The sequence below is a fragment of the Prionailurus bengalensis genome, chromosome B1 (assembly GCF_016509475.1).
Source record: "Prionailurus bengalensis isolate Pbe53 chromosome B1, Fcat_Pben_1.1_paternal_pri, whole genome shotgun sequence".
In the NCBI taxonomy this organism is placed as follows: domain Eukaryota; kingdom Metazoa; phylum Chordata; class Mammalia; order Carnivora; family Felidae; genus Prionailurus; species Prionailurus bengalensis.
Genome location: NC_057344.1, coordinates 102,618,586 through 102,633,790, shown reverse-complemented (window position 1 = coordinate 102,633,790; position 15,205 = coordinate 102,618,586). Strand labels below are relative to the sequence as shown.

The following is a 15,205-nucleotide window of genomic DNA, read 5'->3' as shown; positions in this document are numbered from 1 at the left end:
TACTATAAAAGTTTGCCATAATATATTACTACTTATACTTCAGTCAGCCTTTTGGTAATTTTTTTTAGTGAATCCTTAAGAAATTAACCGTTACAGATGGAGTTCATATACTAAAAACAAAACAAAACAAAAACGAACCTAAAATGAAAACAAATAAAACTTCAATCACACACTCAACATTAAACATTTAACACAAGGCTAATGTTTGAAAGGAGTTATAATTTTATCACTATCTTTAATTTTTAAAATTTTTTTAAAAAATTATTTATTTTGAGAGAGAGAGAAAGAGAGAGGGAGAGAACGAATGTGGGAGGGACGGAGAGAGGGAAAGAGAGGGAATCCCAAGCAGCCTCTGCACTGTCAGCGTGGAGCCCTATGCAGGGCTCGAACCCATGAACCATGAGATCCATATCATGAAGATCATGAGATCATGACCTGAGCCAAAATCAAGAGTCAGATGCTCAACAGACTGAGCCACCCAGGTGCCCCTTAACAGTAATTTTGTCAATAATATTCAATAGGTTCAGACATGATAACTCATAAAAGACTCCTAGAGTGTTTTAACTCTAAAAACAGTCATTGGCATATTTAATAAAAATTAGCAAATGTCCTCTACCATGTTAGGGATTTCAGTATTCCCTAAAGAATTTGCTATGAGTTACTTCTGTTTTAGATAATTAAATGGAGATTGGTTTGTTAGCAAATTGAACATTAGGCCCAAGAGAATATTTTTCTTTTAATTTTAATAATCTATAGTAATTTTCTTTTTTTAAGGTTAAAAATTACAAGAGACTGTAAGAGACTACTAGAGAATCTTTTAAAAATAAGATATATAGAGTAGGATTATTAAAAATTGGCTAAAATGAGCTTAACTTATTTCTGTTGATTTGTTAGTAACTCTTAGTATGTTGAAAGCTAATAAACGTGAACAACTGTACACTGACTCCATTGATAAGTTGTGTGGAGGAAGGGTGGAATAGAAGTGATTGGGTCTAGTGGCCATTTACAGTTAAATTCACTGAAGAAACCATTCTTTCCATCTGTCTCTGTAATGTATACCTGTTGCAAACCTACTGAACCCATCTCCAGGACTGGAATGGAATGTATATTTTGAAAAGGCTTCTCAAATGATCTAAGGGAAGACTGTGGCTCTGAATACCTCTAGATCTTTAATGTTGATTGAAATCAGTTAGGGGCGCCTGGGTGACTCAGTCGGTTAAGCATCTGACTTGAGCTCAGGTCATGATCTCACAGTTCATGAATTCAAGCCCCATGTCGGGCTCTGGACTAACAGCTCAGAGCCTGGAGCCTGCTTCAAATTCTGTATCACCCTCTCTCTCTGCCCCTCCCCTGCTGGCGCTCTGTCTCTCTCAAAAATAAATAAAAACATTTAAAAAAAAAAGAAATCAATTAGACATTTATTTTTCATTTTAAAATTTTAATGTTGGAATTTAGGATAAAAACCAATGTTTATTTACATTTATATTTGTGCTTGAATTTGTCCATGGTTCAGAGTTACATAATAAAAGCAATTATCAAGATGTCAAGCAGGTTCTAAGTAGGACCTGTATTATTTAGAGGCAGGTAATGATAGAGAATACAGGAAAAAACATTAGTTTTGTGAGTCAGTAGCTTTGGGATTTTAATATTAGTCCTGCGCCTAATTAACCAAATGACTATATGCCCTGCAACATTCTTTCCTATTAAAAGGTATTTAATTGGCCTGATTAATTGACTAGTCAGAAAATAAGTGTCAATAAGTAAAATGCAGAATTTATCAAAATACTGACTTGATTTCTAATATTCAAGAAGTATAGTTGACTGTGCTAACAGGAATATTTTAACAACTTTTGATTGCTACTGACAGATCAAATTGGTAAAATTTAAATGCAGAATAATGGTAAGATAAAAGAATTTCATTTAAAATACATCAGGTAGAGGGGCACCTGGGTGGCTCAGTCAGTTGAGCTTCTGACTTTGGCTGAGGTCATGAATCTCACGGTTCATGAGTTCAGGCCCAGCATCAGGCTCTGTGCTGGTGGCTCAGAGCCTGGAGTCTGCTTCAGATTCTGTGTCTCCCTCTATTTCTATGCCTCCCCACATCTGCCCCCCCCCTTCTCTCTCTCTCTCTCTCTCTCTCTCTCTCTCTCTCTCAAAAATAAAAACATTGAAAAAAAATTAAAGTCAGAGAGACAAATACCATATGATTTCACTCATATGTGGAATTTAAAAAACAAATAAGCAAAGGGAAAAGAGAGAGAGTCAGACCAAGAAAAAGACTCTTAATTACAGAGAACAAACTGATGGTTACCAGAGGGGAGGCATGCAGATTGGAGGGATAGAGGTGAGATAGGTGAAGGGGATTAAAGAGGGCACTTGTGACAGGCACCACTAGGTGTTGTATGGAAGTGTTGAATCACTATATTGTACATCTGAAACTAATATGACACTGTATGTTATTTGGAATTTAAATAAAAAGTTTTTTTTTAAGTTTATTTATTTATTTTGAGAGAAACACAAAACAGAGTGAGTGGGGGAAGGGAAGAGAGAGAGAGGGAGAGAGAAGAGAGTCCCAAGTAGGCTCTGAGCTGTCAGCATGGAGCCCAATGTGGAGCTCGATCCCACAAACTGTGAGATTATGAACTGAGCTGAAATCAGGAGTCAGACACTCAACAGACTGAGCCACCCAGGCACTCCTAAATAAAATGTTTTTTTAAAAGGAAAATAATAATAATAAATTTAAATCCTGTATAAAACAAACCAAGATATTAATAGTTAAAATACTTTGCATAAGGAACCAGGATGAACTATGTGAAAGGAAGTTTTGGTAACCATCAATAACATGTTTTTATCATCAGGAACCAAAATTGGACATTCCTATTCAGGTTGTTAAAAGCACTTTTGATATTATTTCACCGAGAATATGAATTGTGGTAGTTAGCTAATTGGATTTAGATTGATTTTCAGTGAATTGATCTTCCTTCAAAGGATGTCTTTTGGGTATTGTTGTCTCAGAACTCTGAGAAAGATTGAAAACTTTTGAACCTTACACATCTTCAAAGTTTTCTTAGAGTTTTTGCTATAATTGGAGGTGGTTTGTCATGAAGCTTTTCTATAAACTTAGGTTATTTATTTATTTATTGTTACAGAATGTTTATTTGCTAAGTAGCTAAGTAGGTGTATGTCATAAGCATATGTATCTCTCTCTCTTTTTTTCCTTTCAAGGAAACAGACCATATACTTTTAACCAAAGAAAATAGGGAGATGCTTAGTTTACAAAATTCAGGCTCTAATTTGAACAGTTACTGTTACATATCTCTTTGATAGCAATTTGTTCTTAATATTTATAGGAAAACTACTTTGGAGAAGATGACATGTATATGGATTTTGAAGAGGTTATTTCAAGTCCTGTTCTGTCACTGTCAACATCATCCAGCTCTGGGTGGACTGCTGTTGGAATGGAAAATGACAGAAAGGAAAATGAAAGTTCAGCCAAATCAATTCATCCGCTTACCTTGCGTCCTTGGGATATTACTGTACTTGTTAATTTGTACAAAGTTCATGGGCGTCTTCCTGTTGTAAGTGTTTACATAATCAAAATAATCTGGAGTGTATTATGAAATTCACCCACCTCAGACAACTATATGTGTGTGTACACACATGCACACACTAATAAAAAAATTCAGATTCAAAAACTTTAAAATTTATCCTTTTACCTTTATAAAGCTAGTTTATTATTTTCTTCATAATGCTATTACTTAATCATTGATAATTTTCTGTTTCTCTTCTTTCACTTTAGTTCCTTCTTTGCTGTTCTGTGTCACATTAGAACATTTTGTCACGATGTTGAGTTGCTGGGTTTATAGTTAGCTCGACGGATATTCTAGGATTTATGTTGTCTTATCCTTTATCTCCAACTCTAGACCATTGGGTGCCTTATGGTGAACTTACTACAAAATCAAGATGCAGATTGACCCTGGAGATTGAATTGTTTTCTGGGGTTTGGATCCAGCACAGAATCCTGGTTCAGTTCAAGGGTGACCCATGGACTTTTGGGGCTGACTTGCAATGGGATTATATTGCCCAGAGAACCCAGGGTTGTTGGAGTGAGGCCAGATAGGGAGGGTGAGGCCTTAGAGAATTGTGCTGCCTACTGGCTCCATGTCATGTACCTACGGTTGCACAGCAGAGGAGTCATCTCTGGTGTTTAGTGAAACTAACGATCTTAGTAGAGTACAGAACAGTTTTGTCAGTAAACTTCTGCTTTTTAAGAATCAAAATCTCTTAATTATATAAGTGTGATTTTTATTTCCCTATACTGCCTTGGTCTTTATTTTTTCTATATCTTGATTATGGTATTTTGTTTGACTTTAGCATGGAACCACTGATGGTCCTGAGTGCCCTACAGCATTCTTGGAAAGACTGTGTTTTGAAATGAAAAAAGGATTTAGGGAGACCATGCTGCAACTTGTCCTATCACCCCTGAATGTGTTTGTCAGTGACAATTATCAGGTAATGTGCAAGTGAGTCATGGTAGGGGGTTAGAGATGAATTATTACTCTTTACAGGGTTGATACAGTGTGTTAGCTTCTGTGTATGGTATAGGTAGCTCTTTAAATTAGAAGCTTTTAATTTAACCATATTAAGAGGTTTTGTGTATGTATGTGAGTTTTTCAAGAATCTGTCTTGTTGTGTTTTTTTTTCTGCTGTTTGCTATTTATGTGATTCCATACAATTGTACTCTATTGTTTTTAGAGATGAAGAGAAATATTTTATAACTTTTTCATGTTTATGGAAGGGAAAAATATATAAAATTTTGGTGGACTCTGTTGAAAATGACAACCTGAATATTCATCTTATCCAGTCCTATAAATCTCCAAACATACATATCCACATGGCCAGTAGTTTATTCTTTTCATGTAACACACTTAAAAGATACTTTGTTAATCCCTTCAAGATATCCCCGGGGCTGTTTGGAAGAGAACCAATAATATTCACCAAAAGGGAATAATTTACAATCTTGGGTAAATTATCACTTTGTTGTTATTTTTTAATGTCAAATGGCTTCACTTTTCATTTACCAGTACTTTAAGGCTCTTCCCTACTTTATTCAAGTTGTGAGCTTTAGAAAAATAAATGGATTTTAATATAAGGCAAAGTAAAATTATATATGGAAGGATGAATCTGATACCCCCAAATCATCAACTGATGATAACTTGCATGGTTTCTATGTAGTAACTGATCATTTTATTTAAAATAGCCTATCCCTTCTTAACTCCTTTGCCACAACTGACCATATTTTTCTACATAGAATCTAATTTTTTCATATGTATATATTTTTGACATAGCTGAGCTCATAATGGCTCAGACTTAACATATGCTTATTTTTGCCACAGAGAGTGTTTCTTTTATCAACTTTTATTTTTAAATAATAGGCATACCTCATTTTATTGCATGTTGCTTTATTGCACTTTGCAAATATTGCATTTTTTACAAATTGAGGTTTGTGGCAACTCTGCATCAGGCCAGTCTGTCAGGGCTGTTTTTCCAGCAGCATTTGCTCACTTCATGTCTCTGTGTCACATTTTGGTAATTTTCACAATATTTGCAACTTTTTCATTATTGTATTTGTTATGGTGACTTGTGACCACTGATCTGTGATGTTACTTTTGTAATTGTTTCGGGGTGCCACACACTGCCCATATAAGATGGCAAACTTAATTGATAAATGTTGTGTGTATTCACCAACCAGCTGTTTTCCTGTCACTCGCCCTCTTCCTGGGCCTCCCTGTTCTCTAAAACACAAAGGTATTGAAATTAGGCCAATTAATAACCCTGCAGTGGCCTCTGAGTGTTAAGTGAAAGGAAGAGCTGTATGTCTGCCACTTTAAATCAGAAGTTAGAAATGATTCAGCTTAGTGAGGAAGGCATGTAGAAACCCAAGGTAGGCTGAAAGCTAGGCCTCCTGCACCAGTTAGCCAAGTTGTGATGCAAGGGAAAAATTCTTCAAGGAAATTAGAAGTGCTGTTCCAATGAACACACTGATGATAAGGAACAAAAAAAAAAAAAACAGCTTATTATTATTATTTTTAATGTTTATTTATTTTTTGAAACAAAGACAGAATGCGAGTGGGTTGGGGCAGAGGGAGAGGGAGACACAGAATCTGAAGCAGGCTCCAGGCTCCGAGCTGTCAGCACAGAGCCTGACACGGGATGCGGGGCTCGAACTCACAAGCTGTGAGATCATGACCTGAACCAAAGTCGGACGCTCAACCGACTGAGCCACCCAGACACCCCCACAACAGCTTATTTTTGATACAGAGAACGTTTCGGTGGTTTGGATAGGAGATTAAATCAGCCACAATATCTCCTTAAGCCAAAGCCTAATCCAGAGCAAGGCCCTCACGCTCTTCAATTCTGTGAAGTCTGAGAGAGAAGAGGAAGCTGCAGAAGAAAAGTTTGAAGCTAACAGAGGTTGGTTCATGAGGTTTAAGAAAAGAAGCCATCTCCATAACATAAAAGTGCAAGGTGAAGCAGCAGGTGCTGATGTAGAAGCTATAGCAAGTTCTGCAGAAGATCTAGCTAAGATAAGTAATGAAGATGGCTACGCTAAAGAACAGATTTTCAAAGTAGATCAAACAGCCTTCTATTGAAAGAAGGTGACATCTAGGACTTTCATAACTGGAGAGGAGAAGTCAATGCCTGGCTTCAAAACTTAAAAGGACAGGCTGATATTCTACTTAAGGGCCATTTACAACTGGTAACTTTAAGTTGAAGCCAATGCTCATTTACCATTTTGAAAATTCTAGGGCCCTTAAGAACTATGCTAAATCTACTTTGCCTGTGCTCTATCAGTGGCACAACAAAGTCCGGATGACAGTGCATCTGGTTACAACATGGTTTACTGAATATTTTAAGCTCACTGTTGAGACCTACTGCTAAGAAAAAGAGGGTTCTTTCAAAATGTGGGGGCTCATTGACAATGCACCTGGTCACCCAAGAGCTCTGATGGAGATGTACAGTGAATTTCATATTTCCATGCCTATTAACACAATATTCAAATTCGCAGCCCTTGGATCAAAGAGTTCTTTTGACTTTCAAGTCATATTATTTAAGAAATACATGTTGTAAGACTATAATAGCTGCCATAGGTAGTGATTCCTCTGGTGGATCTGGGAAAATTGAAAACCTTTTGAAAAGGATTCACCGTTCTAGATACCATTAAGAATATTCATGATTGACAGGAAGAGGTTGAAATATCAACATGAAGAGGAGTTTGGAAGAGTTGCTTCCAACTCATTGATGACTTGAGGGATTTAAGATTTCACTGGAGGAAATAACTGCAGATGTAATGGAAATAGCAAGAGAACTGGAATTAAAAATGGAGCCTGAAGATGGGACTGAATTGCTGCAATCTCATGATCAAACTTTAATGGATGAGTTGCTTCTTAGGGATGAGCAAAGAGTGGATTCTTGAGAAGGAATCTATTTCTGGTGAAGATGCTGTGAAGAGTTTTGAAGTGACAACAAGGATTTAGATTATTACATAAACTGAGTTGATAAAGAAGCAGCAGGGTTTGAGAGGATTGACTCCAAACTTGTAAGCAGTTCTTCTGTGGGTAAAATGCTGTTAAACAGAATGGCATGCTACAGAGAAATTATTTGTAAAAGAAAGAGTCAGTCAGTGCAGCAATTTATAGTTTCGTATTTTAAGAAATTGCCATAGCCACCCCAACCTTCATCACCCACCATCCTGATCAGTTATTAGCCATCAACTTGGAGGCCAGGCTCTGCGCCAGCAAAAAGATTATGACTTGCTGAAAGCTTGGATGATGGTTAGCAGTTTTTAGCGAAAGTATTTTTTAATTAAGATATCTTTGTGTATAGTTTGTTTTTAGACATAATGCTGTTGCACCCTTAATAGACTATAGTTTGGTAGACACAATTTTTATGTGCACTGAGAATCAAAAAAAATTTTACCTGACTTGAGCTATATTGTCATAATTGCTTTATAATGACAGACTAGAACTGAATCTGAAATATCTCTGAGGTATGCCTATAATTATAGATTCATAAGGAGTTACAAAGATAGTACAGAGAGGTCCTATGTACCCTTCACCCAATTTCTCCCATGTAGATCTTTTACATAATAAGTGTAATATTAAAACAAGGATCGATATTGGTACAATGTGTGTGCATAGTTCTTGCCACTTTATCACATGTGTAGTTTCATGTAACTGCCATTGAAATTAAGATACAGAACTATTCTGTCATCACAAAGATCTCACTTGTGTAACACTAGTATTTTAACTTACTATAGAAACCTTAAAAATCACTCTCAGAGCACTTGGGTAGCTCAGTCAGGTAAGCATTGGAGTCTTGATTTCCGCTGGGGTCATGATCTCATGGTTCATGAGATCAAACCCCACGTAGAGCTCTGCACTGATAGTGCAGAGCCTCCTTGGGATTCGCTCTCTCTCCCTCTCTTTCTGCCTCTGCCCCCTGCTCATGCTGTCTGTCTGTCTGTCACTCTCTCTCAAAATAAATAGATAAACCTAAAAAAATAACTCTTACCCTCCTGTCTTAGTAGGTCATTAGAATTGGTTGTTTTTTATTCTGGGAGCTGAGTATGTGGAAAAGAAGCCCCTCTTTTTTAATCTATTGAGGAAATTAATAAAAATAAAAGGGAAATAAGTCTTCTTATGTCTTAGTTCTGAGAATCTTAGGTGAGTATCTGTTTTCTTAGGTGTACTTGCTAACACTTCAACTTTTATTTATTTTTTAAAGTTTACTTATTTTGAGAGAGAGAGAAAGAGCATGAGCACAGGAGGGGAGAGAGAGAGAGAATCCTAAGTAGGCTCCATGCTGTCAACGTGGAGCCCGATGCAGGGCTGAATCCCACAAACCGTGAGGTCATGACCCGAGCCGAAATTAGGAGTCGGGCACTTAATGGACTGAGCCACCCAGGTGCCCTCAACTTTTATTTTAATTACTGCATTCTCAAAAGACTTTACTATATATAAAAAGAACATTTTATTGAGTTCATGAGAGTTCACATTAATCCTAATTATAATTGTAATTATTAGCTATTGGCAAACTTGTACAGAGACTGAAGTATAATGTATAATTTATTTGGTGATTAGAAAAGAAGATCGTGGATTGGAGATATCAAGGTGCTAGTAGATGTACTGGTGGTATTTTGTTTCCTACGTGGTTAGCACTTTATAATTTACCCTGAAAGCAAGGGTACTTTCTATGTATTCTCTTAGAATTTACTTATCTACCTAACTTGCTTACATTTTATATATCTGGCATGACTATTCCTAAGAATTCTTTTGTGGTACAGGTGAGTTACCCAGGATTTAGCTGCTTATTCTCAATAGCATTAGTCTTGTTTTTTGTTTTTTTTTGTTTTTGTTTTTGTTTTTGTTTTTGAGAGAGAGGGAGGGAGAGAAAGAATCCCACAAGGTACAGATAGAGAGGGAGAGAGAGAGTGCAGAGCTCGGAGTGTGGCTTGAGCTCACCCAAAGCTGGGCTCGAGTTCATCTGAAGTGGGGCTCAAGCTCACACAATGCAGGGCTTGAACTCACTAACCATGAGATTATGACCTGAACCAAAGTCAGATGCTTAACCAGCTGAGGCACTCAGGCATCCCCTGATAGCATTAGTCTCAAGGCAGGGCCTCAAGGTTAAGGATCTGAGATGATGGATAGATTATTGTGTCCGACTTATGGAACCATCCCTTGTAACTTATGACCATTTTATGATGTATATTAGTTTCCTAGGGCTGCCACAGCAAAGTACCTCACACTGGGTGGCTTAAAACATGAGATATTTGTTCTCTGATAGTTTTGGGGCTTAGAATTGTGAAATCAAGGTACTGGCAGGGCCATGTTTTCTCTGAAGGATGTGGGAAAGGATCTCCTTGTCTCTGCTAAGCTTTTGGTGGTTGCTAGCAACCCTTGTCATTCCTTGCCTTGTAGACTCATTGCTCAACTCTGTGTCTTTGTCTTCTCATAGCATTGTCTCCATGTGTGTGTCTGTGTCCCAATTTTCCGCTTACAAGGATATCAGTCATTGGTTTAAGGCCCACCCTAATTTGATGTAACCTTATTTTGATTACATCTGCTAAAATCCTGTTTTCAAATACAGAAAGGTCATAATCACAGGAGCCTCAACTTAGGACTTAAATGTGTCTTTTTAGGGGACACAATTCAACTCACAATATGATGCAACACACATAAAATCTAGAATATACACTTCGTTGATGTACTAGGTAGGCTCTATCTATCTTTAGGACAAGCCAAGATCCATATGTATTCTTGAGCTCAAAAAATATTGATCAGAAGTATCTTACAGTGAGAATTATCAAATCTTAGTGCCAGAAGTGATTTTTATTGACCATCCTCTCTAACTTTCTCAGATAAAATAGAAGGGAACTGATGCCTGAGAAACATAGGTGATTTTACATACTGTCATACAGCTTGGATGAAAATAAAACTAAAAATATTTTGAAAGAGCTGCTAGAGCTATTATAGTCATAATTTGAAATTTTCTTTTAAGAATTCCTTATGAATTTGATTTAGCTCATATCCTCTTTGTTTTTTTAAGAATACATTTCCTAAAATGTGTTGAAATAAGGAACACTATGCCTTGTGCTGATGGCCTGCATACACCTACCAAAAAGATTACTGTTGTAAAATTAGCTTGGGAATTATCTGTGAACTGTCTTAATATATATTAGTATACTGAATTCTCTGAAAAGACTTGCTGTGATATATAGGCACTTAGTGGTATCTACCTTTTGTGGTCACTGTTAGGTGCAATGGGATAAGTGGTAAACAAGACAGAAATGGTCTTTACCCTAATAAACCTGGTGAAGAAGAGAAATATTGAGGAAATTAATATAATAAATAGTGGTCTTGAGACAAGAACATGATAAAATTGGCCTTCTTAGATTTCTGTGGTTGTTTTTGTAGAATATGTAGGAGACAGATGTAAAAGTGAATGCTGGGAGGCTTTGCAAAACCCTAGCAAGAGGTCATATTATTTGGACCATGTTGATAGCAGTGAAGATGGAAGAAAATCAATGCATTTCTGAGAGATTGGGAGTATAGTTTACAGAAATTGGTGACTGATGGGTAGGGCATGGCCGAACGTGTTTTGATTCTCTATTACTATAATATTTTGTGAACTAGTGTTCTATGGAATACCCTATTTTAGGACATATCTTTTAGCTTTCTGAATAAATCCCGGAACTTTTCTCTTTGAAATATTTGCTGCTTTTTAGTAGTAAGTATATAATTTCCATAAGGTAAATCTATCCTTTTTATATTTGTATATAGTTCTCAAAATCTATATGAAAGATAGCTTTCTTCCCTAGTTCTTCATTTCTTGATCTTATTTATTGGTCTCTGTTCTTCTCTGTTTTTTTCTTTTTAATATTTTTACAATTTATTTTTATTTACTTTTTGTAGAGAGAGAGTACAAGTGGGGGAGGGGCAGAGGGAGAGGGAGAATCTCAAGTAGGCTCCACACCTGGTGCGGAGCCCAACATAGGGCTTGATCCCACGATGCTGGGATTATGACCTGAGCCGAAATCAAGAGTTGCATGCTCAACTGACTGAGCCACCCAGGCGCCTCTCTTTTTAATACGTATTTTAATCTTATTATTCCAGCCTTCCCACCAAAGACTGGTCTCTTATATGCCCCGTCCGTCAGAGTACTAGTTCCTTTTTATTCATTGAGGCAGTTATCAGAGAGGTCTCATTCTTTTTAGGACTTTGCTATCTTGCTTTGCTGTTGGGCTCTTATGGATACTGTCACTAAAGGAGCTTAAATGAGACTCCTTATGGATCCTTAAGTCATATTTTCCGGATAGCATGATTTTACTTAAACTCTGGAGAGAAAAAAAAAAAAAACTAGAAATTATAATGCTGATTTTCTTGTACTTCTTACAGTCTTACTATTGTTTTCAGCAGCGACCCCCTGTGGATGAAGTACTCCGGGAAGGTCACATCAATTTGTCGGGTCTCCAGCTGAGAGCACATGCTATGTTCTCAGCAGAAGGTCTTCCTTTGGGAAGTGATTCTTTAGAATACGCATGGTTAATTGATGTGCAGGCTGGAAGCCTTACAGCTAAGGTCACAGCACCACAGGTATGATTCTCTGACTACTTTTCTTCCTTTGCTCACCCACTTCACCAAGAGTAAGTTGTATACCTGTTTAAACGTTCATTGCATTTTCACTATTGGCATTCTGATGGCCAGACAACTCTTTGCCTTTTGGATTGGAGTCATTCTTGCCATTCAGAATTGTCTTAGCAATGGATGAGTCAGAGACAAGTTTCACTTTTTGAGTCACATAATACTGAAGGGTGTAATGTTTTATAGTTCTTCATAATGCTTTCAAGATCGAGACTTTGGGAAAATCTCAGTATGAGGACTGTTCTGGAAATTTTATGTATTCTTAAAATTACATTAGTTTCTTCACTGTTAAAATTTTCTTTTCCCAGTATATGGAATAATTTTTTAAGAATTTTTCTTTCTTGTTTATTTCTTAAGTAGGATTTGAAAATATTATTTATGGTGTTAAGGATTAGGTAGCTTGGTTTTTTACTTGTCATATCTCAAAGCAAGATAACATCATTTGTATCTGCTATTAATGACGTGGATATTGATTTTAAAAAAAATAAAAACACATTTGCTAGTTGGTAAACCGATCTAGAGTGTAGGTTGTGATCCTTCTGGATAAAATCCCCCTCCTCTTCATTGTTCGCCTTATTCTTTATGACTCAGAGGTCATAAGGATTATTTAGTTCTAGAAATGGACCACTGAAATTTAGCCAAATAACCATATTACTGTAACATTTCACCTGTTGAGCCACATATTTTTTTAAATTATTTTTTTAAATGTTTATTTATTTTGAGAGAGAGAGAGCACACACAGGGGAGGGGCAGAGAGAGAGTGAGGGAGAGGGAGAATCCCAAGCAGGCTCCATGTTTCCAGCACAGAGCCCAATGCGGGGTTTGAACTCATGAAACGTGAGATCATGACTTGAGCCAAAATCAAAAGTCATATGCTTAGCCAACCGAGCCACCCAGGCACCCATGAGCCACATATTTATAATATGCATACTTTTTGTGGCATTTCAAAAGATTGGAATGTAGTCTTGAATGTGTTAAATGTACATACTCAATTTTAATAAAAGTTACAGAATGTGTATGAATCATTTAGAGGTAGGTAGTAGCAACAAGAGGTGGATGAAGACTCTAGGTGCCTTGTATATTTGTAACCAGTTTTTGGAAGACAGCACAAATTAAGATTCTAGAAATAAGAAAATGGAATTGAAAAGGGATATTTTATTTTTTTTAATTTTTTTTTTCAACGTTTATTTATTTTTGGGACAGAGACAGAGCATGAACGGGGGAGGGGCAGAGAGAGAGGGAGACACAGAATCGGAAACAGGCTCCAGGCTCTGAGCCATCAGCCCAGAGCCCGACGCGGGGCTCGAACTCACGGACCGCGAGATCGTGACCTGGCTGATGTCGGACGCTTAACCGACTGTGCCACCCAGGTGCCCCGAAAAGGGATATTTTATATAAAAGTGGATAAAGAAAATATATAACAGAATGTATAAAAGCGGATGAAAAGAAATATTCAGTGCTGACTGCCATGACGACTGTTTTCCTTTCTTGTTGTCTGCTATCTCTTTTCTCTAATGTACAAGTAAAACTGAAACATGTAAAAAATAGCTTTTTCTTTAACAAACATGGAATAAAACCATGCTTATCGTGTTAAACTGGGCACAATTCCTTTAATCTAACAATTGTTAAAGCCTCATATGTTTATAAGTTGCTCTTATTACAGCACAAAACATTTCTCTTCTGCATTAGAATTTTGGCATCACTATTTCAGTGAGTGTTTCATGAATCCATAGGTGCTTTTAATGTTTATTCCATTCTTTGTATATTTTAAAAGTAAAATTCATGTTTTCCAATAGTAGAAATTCGTACTTTTTTTTATGGAATAATATCTGTCTATCCATGTTTCAGTGTGTTTATTATTAACACCTTTAAATCAATTATAAAATGAAGGTAGTTTTGTAAACTGAAGATTTGATGAAGAATTGATATATTCTTCAGTTTCTATTTACATAAACAAAAGTGCCTTAATCTTCAAAATACCTGATTTTACAAAATCGTAGCTCCCTATATGATAGTTAGATTCAAATTTCAGATCAAAGCTTTATTATTAGATAGAAATTTTAGGTGTTTTTCTGTGCAGAGGATACTAGTTAGTCATTTAAGAAGAAGATATAACTTTGAAGAAAAGTACATACTTTGTGAGTTGTTCAAGTTGAATTTTTCATTCTCACGCATTCTGTCATTCACAAATGAAAAGTTACATAAACTTACAATGATGTCAAGGTAGAAAAATCATGATTCTGGCTAATAGATTATGTAGCAGCAAGTATAAAATAGCATTTGGGTTCTTTCAAGCTGGATTATTCTTGATAAGCTTTAGAACTGTGAACACTTGTTTAGATTGCTAACACTGCTGTCAACCTGTCACTGCTTATTTTGTAGCTGGCTTGTCTCTTGGAGTGGGGACAGACATTTGTTTTTCATGTGGTATGTCGGGAGTATGAGCTGGAAAGACCCAAATCAGTAATAATATGTCAGCATGGAATTGACCGTCGGTTCTGTGAATCCAAGGTATGTTAACAAATATGTTAGCAGTATTGTAAACATTTATGGATTTTTTTAAATGAAAGATTGACGTATCAGCTTTAAATCAAATGCACATGGCCATAAAGTAAACATCATAGTTCAGTTTTCTCAATTAATGAAATTATTTTGCAGATTTGTAGCCAGTTGTTATTTAGTTGTAAGCATCTAACATATGAGGTAATTATTAAAACAAATTCACAAATAAATGGTGATATAAAAATTGTATCTAACCTCTTAAATTTTTATGATAAACTCCTGTTTTCTTGCATTATTACACTCTTTCAGTTATGGCCATATATTTATGTAGAAGATTAAGAAACTGAAGCAAGAGGAAGGTTAAATTCCTTACATGACCTTGTTTATATGACTGTTAATATACCTGTTATACCTGTTCCTCTATAAGGTGGCTAGCAATGCTGGCATTTGCCAAGAAAACATGGCAGTTTAAAAAAAAAAAAAAATTTACCCTAATC

General features: G+C 36.3%; 1 protein-coding gene across 13 annotated transcripts in view; it reads left to right on the top strand.

Moving 5' to 3' along the window:
- The window catches only part of KIAA1109 (KIAA1109 ortholog), a 219,284-nt gene that overhangs the window by 67,665 nt on the left and 136,414 nt on the right, over window positions 1-15,205 (top strand). For 12 of the 13 annotated variants that reach the window (XM_043569090.1, XM_043569164.1, XM_043569115.1 and 9 more), the window contains 4 exons: window positions 3,351-3,578; window positions 4,375-4,512; window positions 11,979-12,158; window positions 14,589-14,717. In XM_043569090.1, coding sequence (XP_043425025.1) covers window positions 3,351-3,578; window positions 4,375-4,512; window positions 11,979-12,158; window positions 14,589-14,717 — 675 coding nt within the window. The remainder of the gene's footprint in view (window positions 1-3,350; window positions 3,579-4,374; window positions 4,513-11,978; window positions 12,159-14,588; window positions 14,718-15,205) is intronic. The other variant, XM_043569106.1, reaches the window with a different exon arrangement.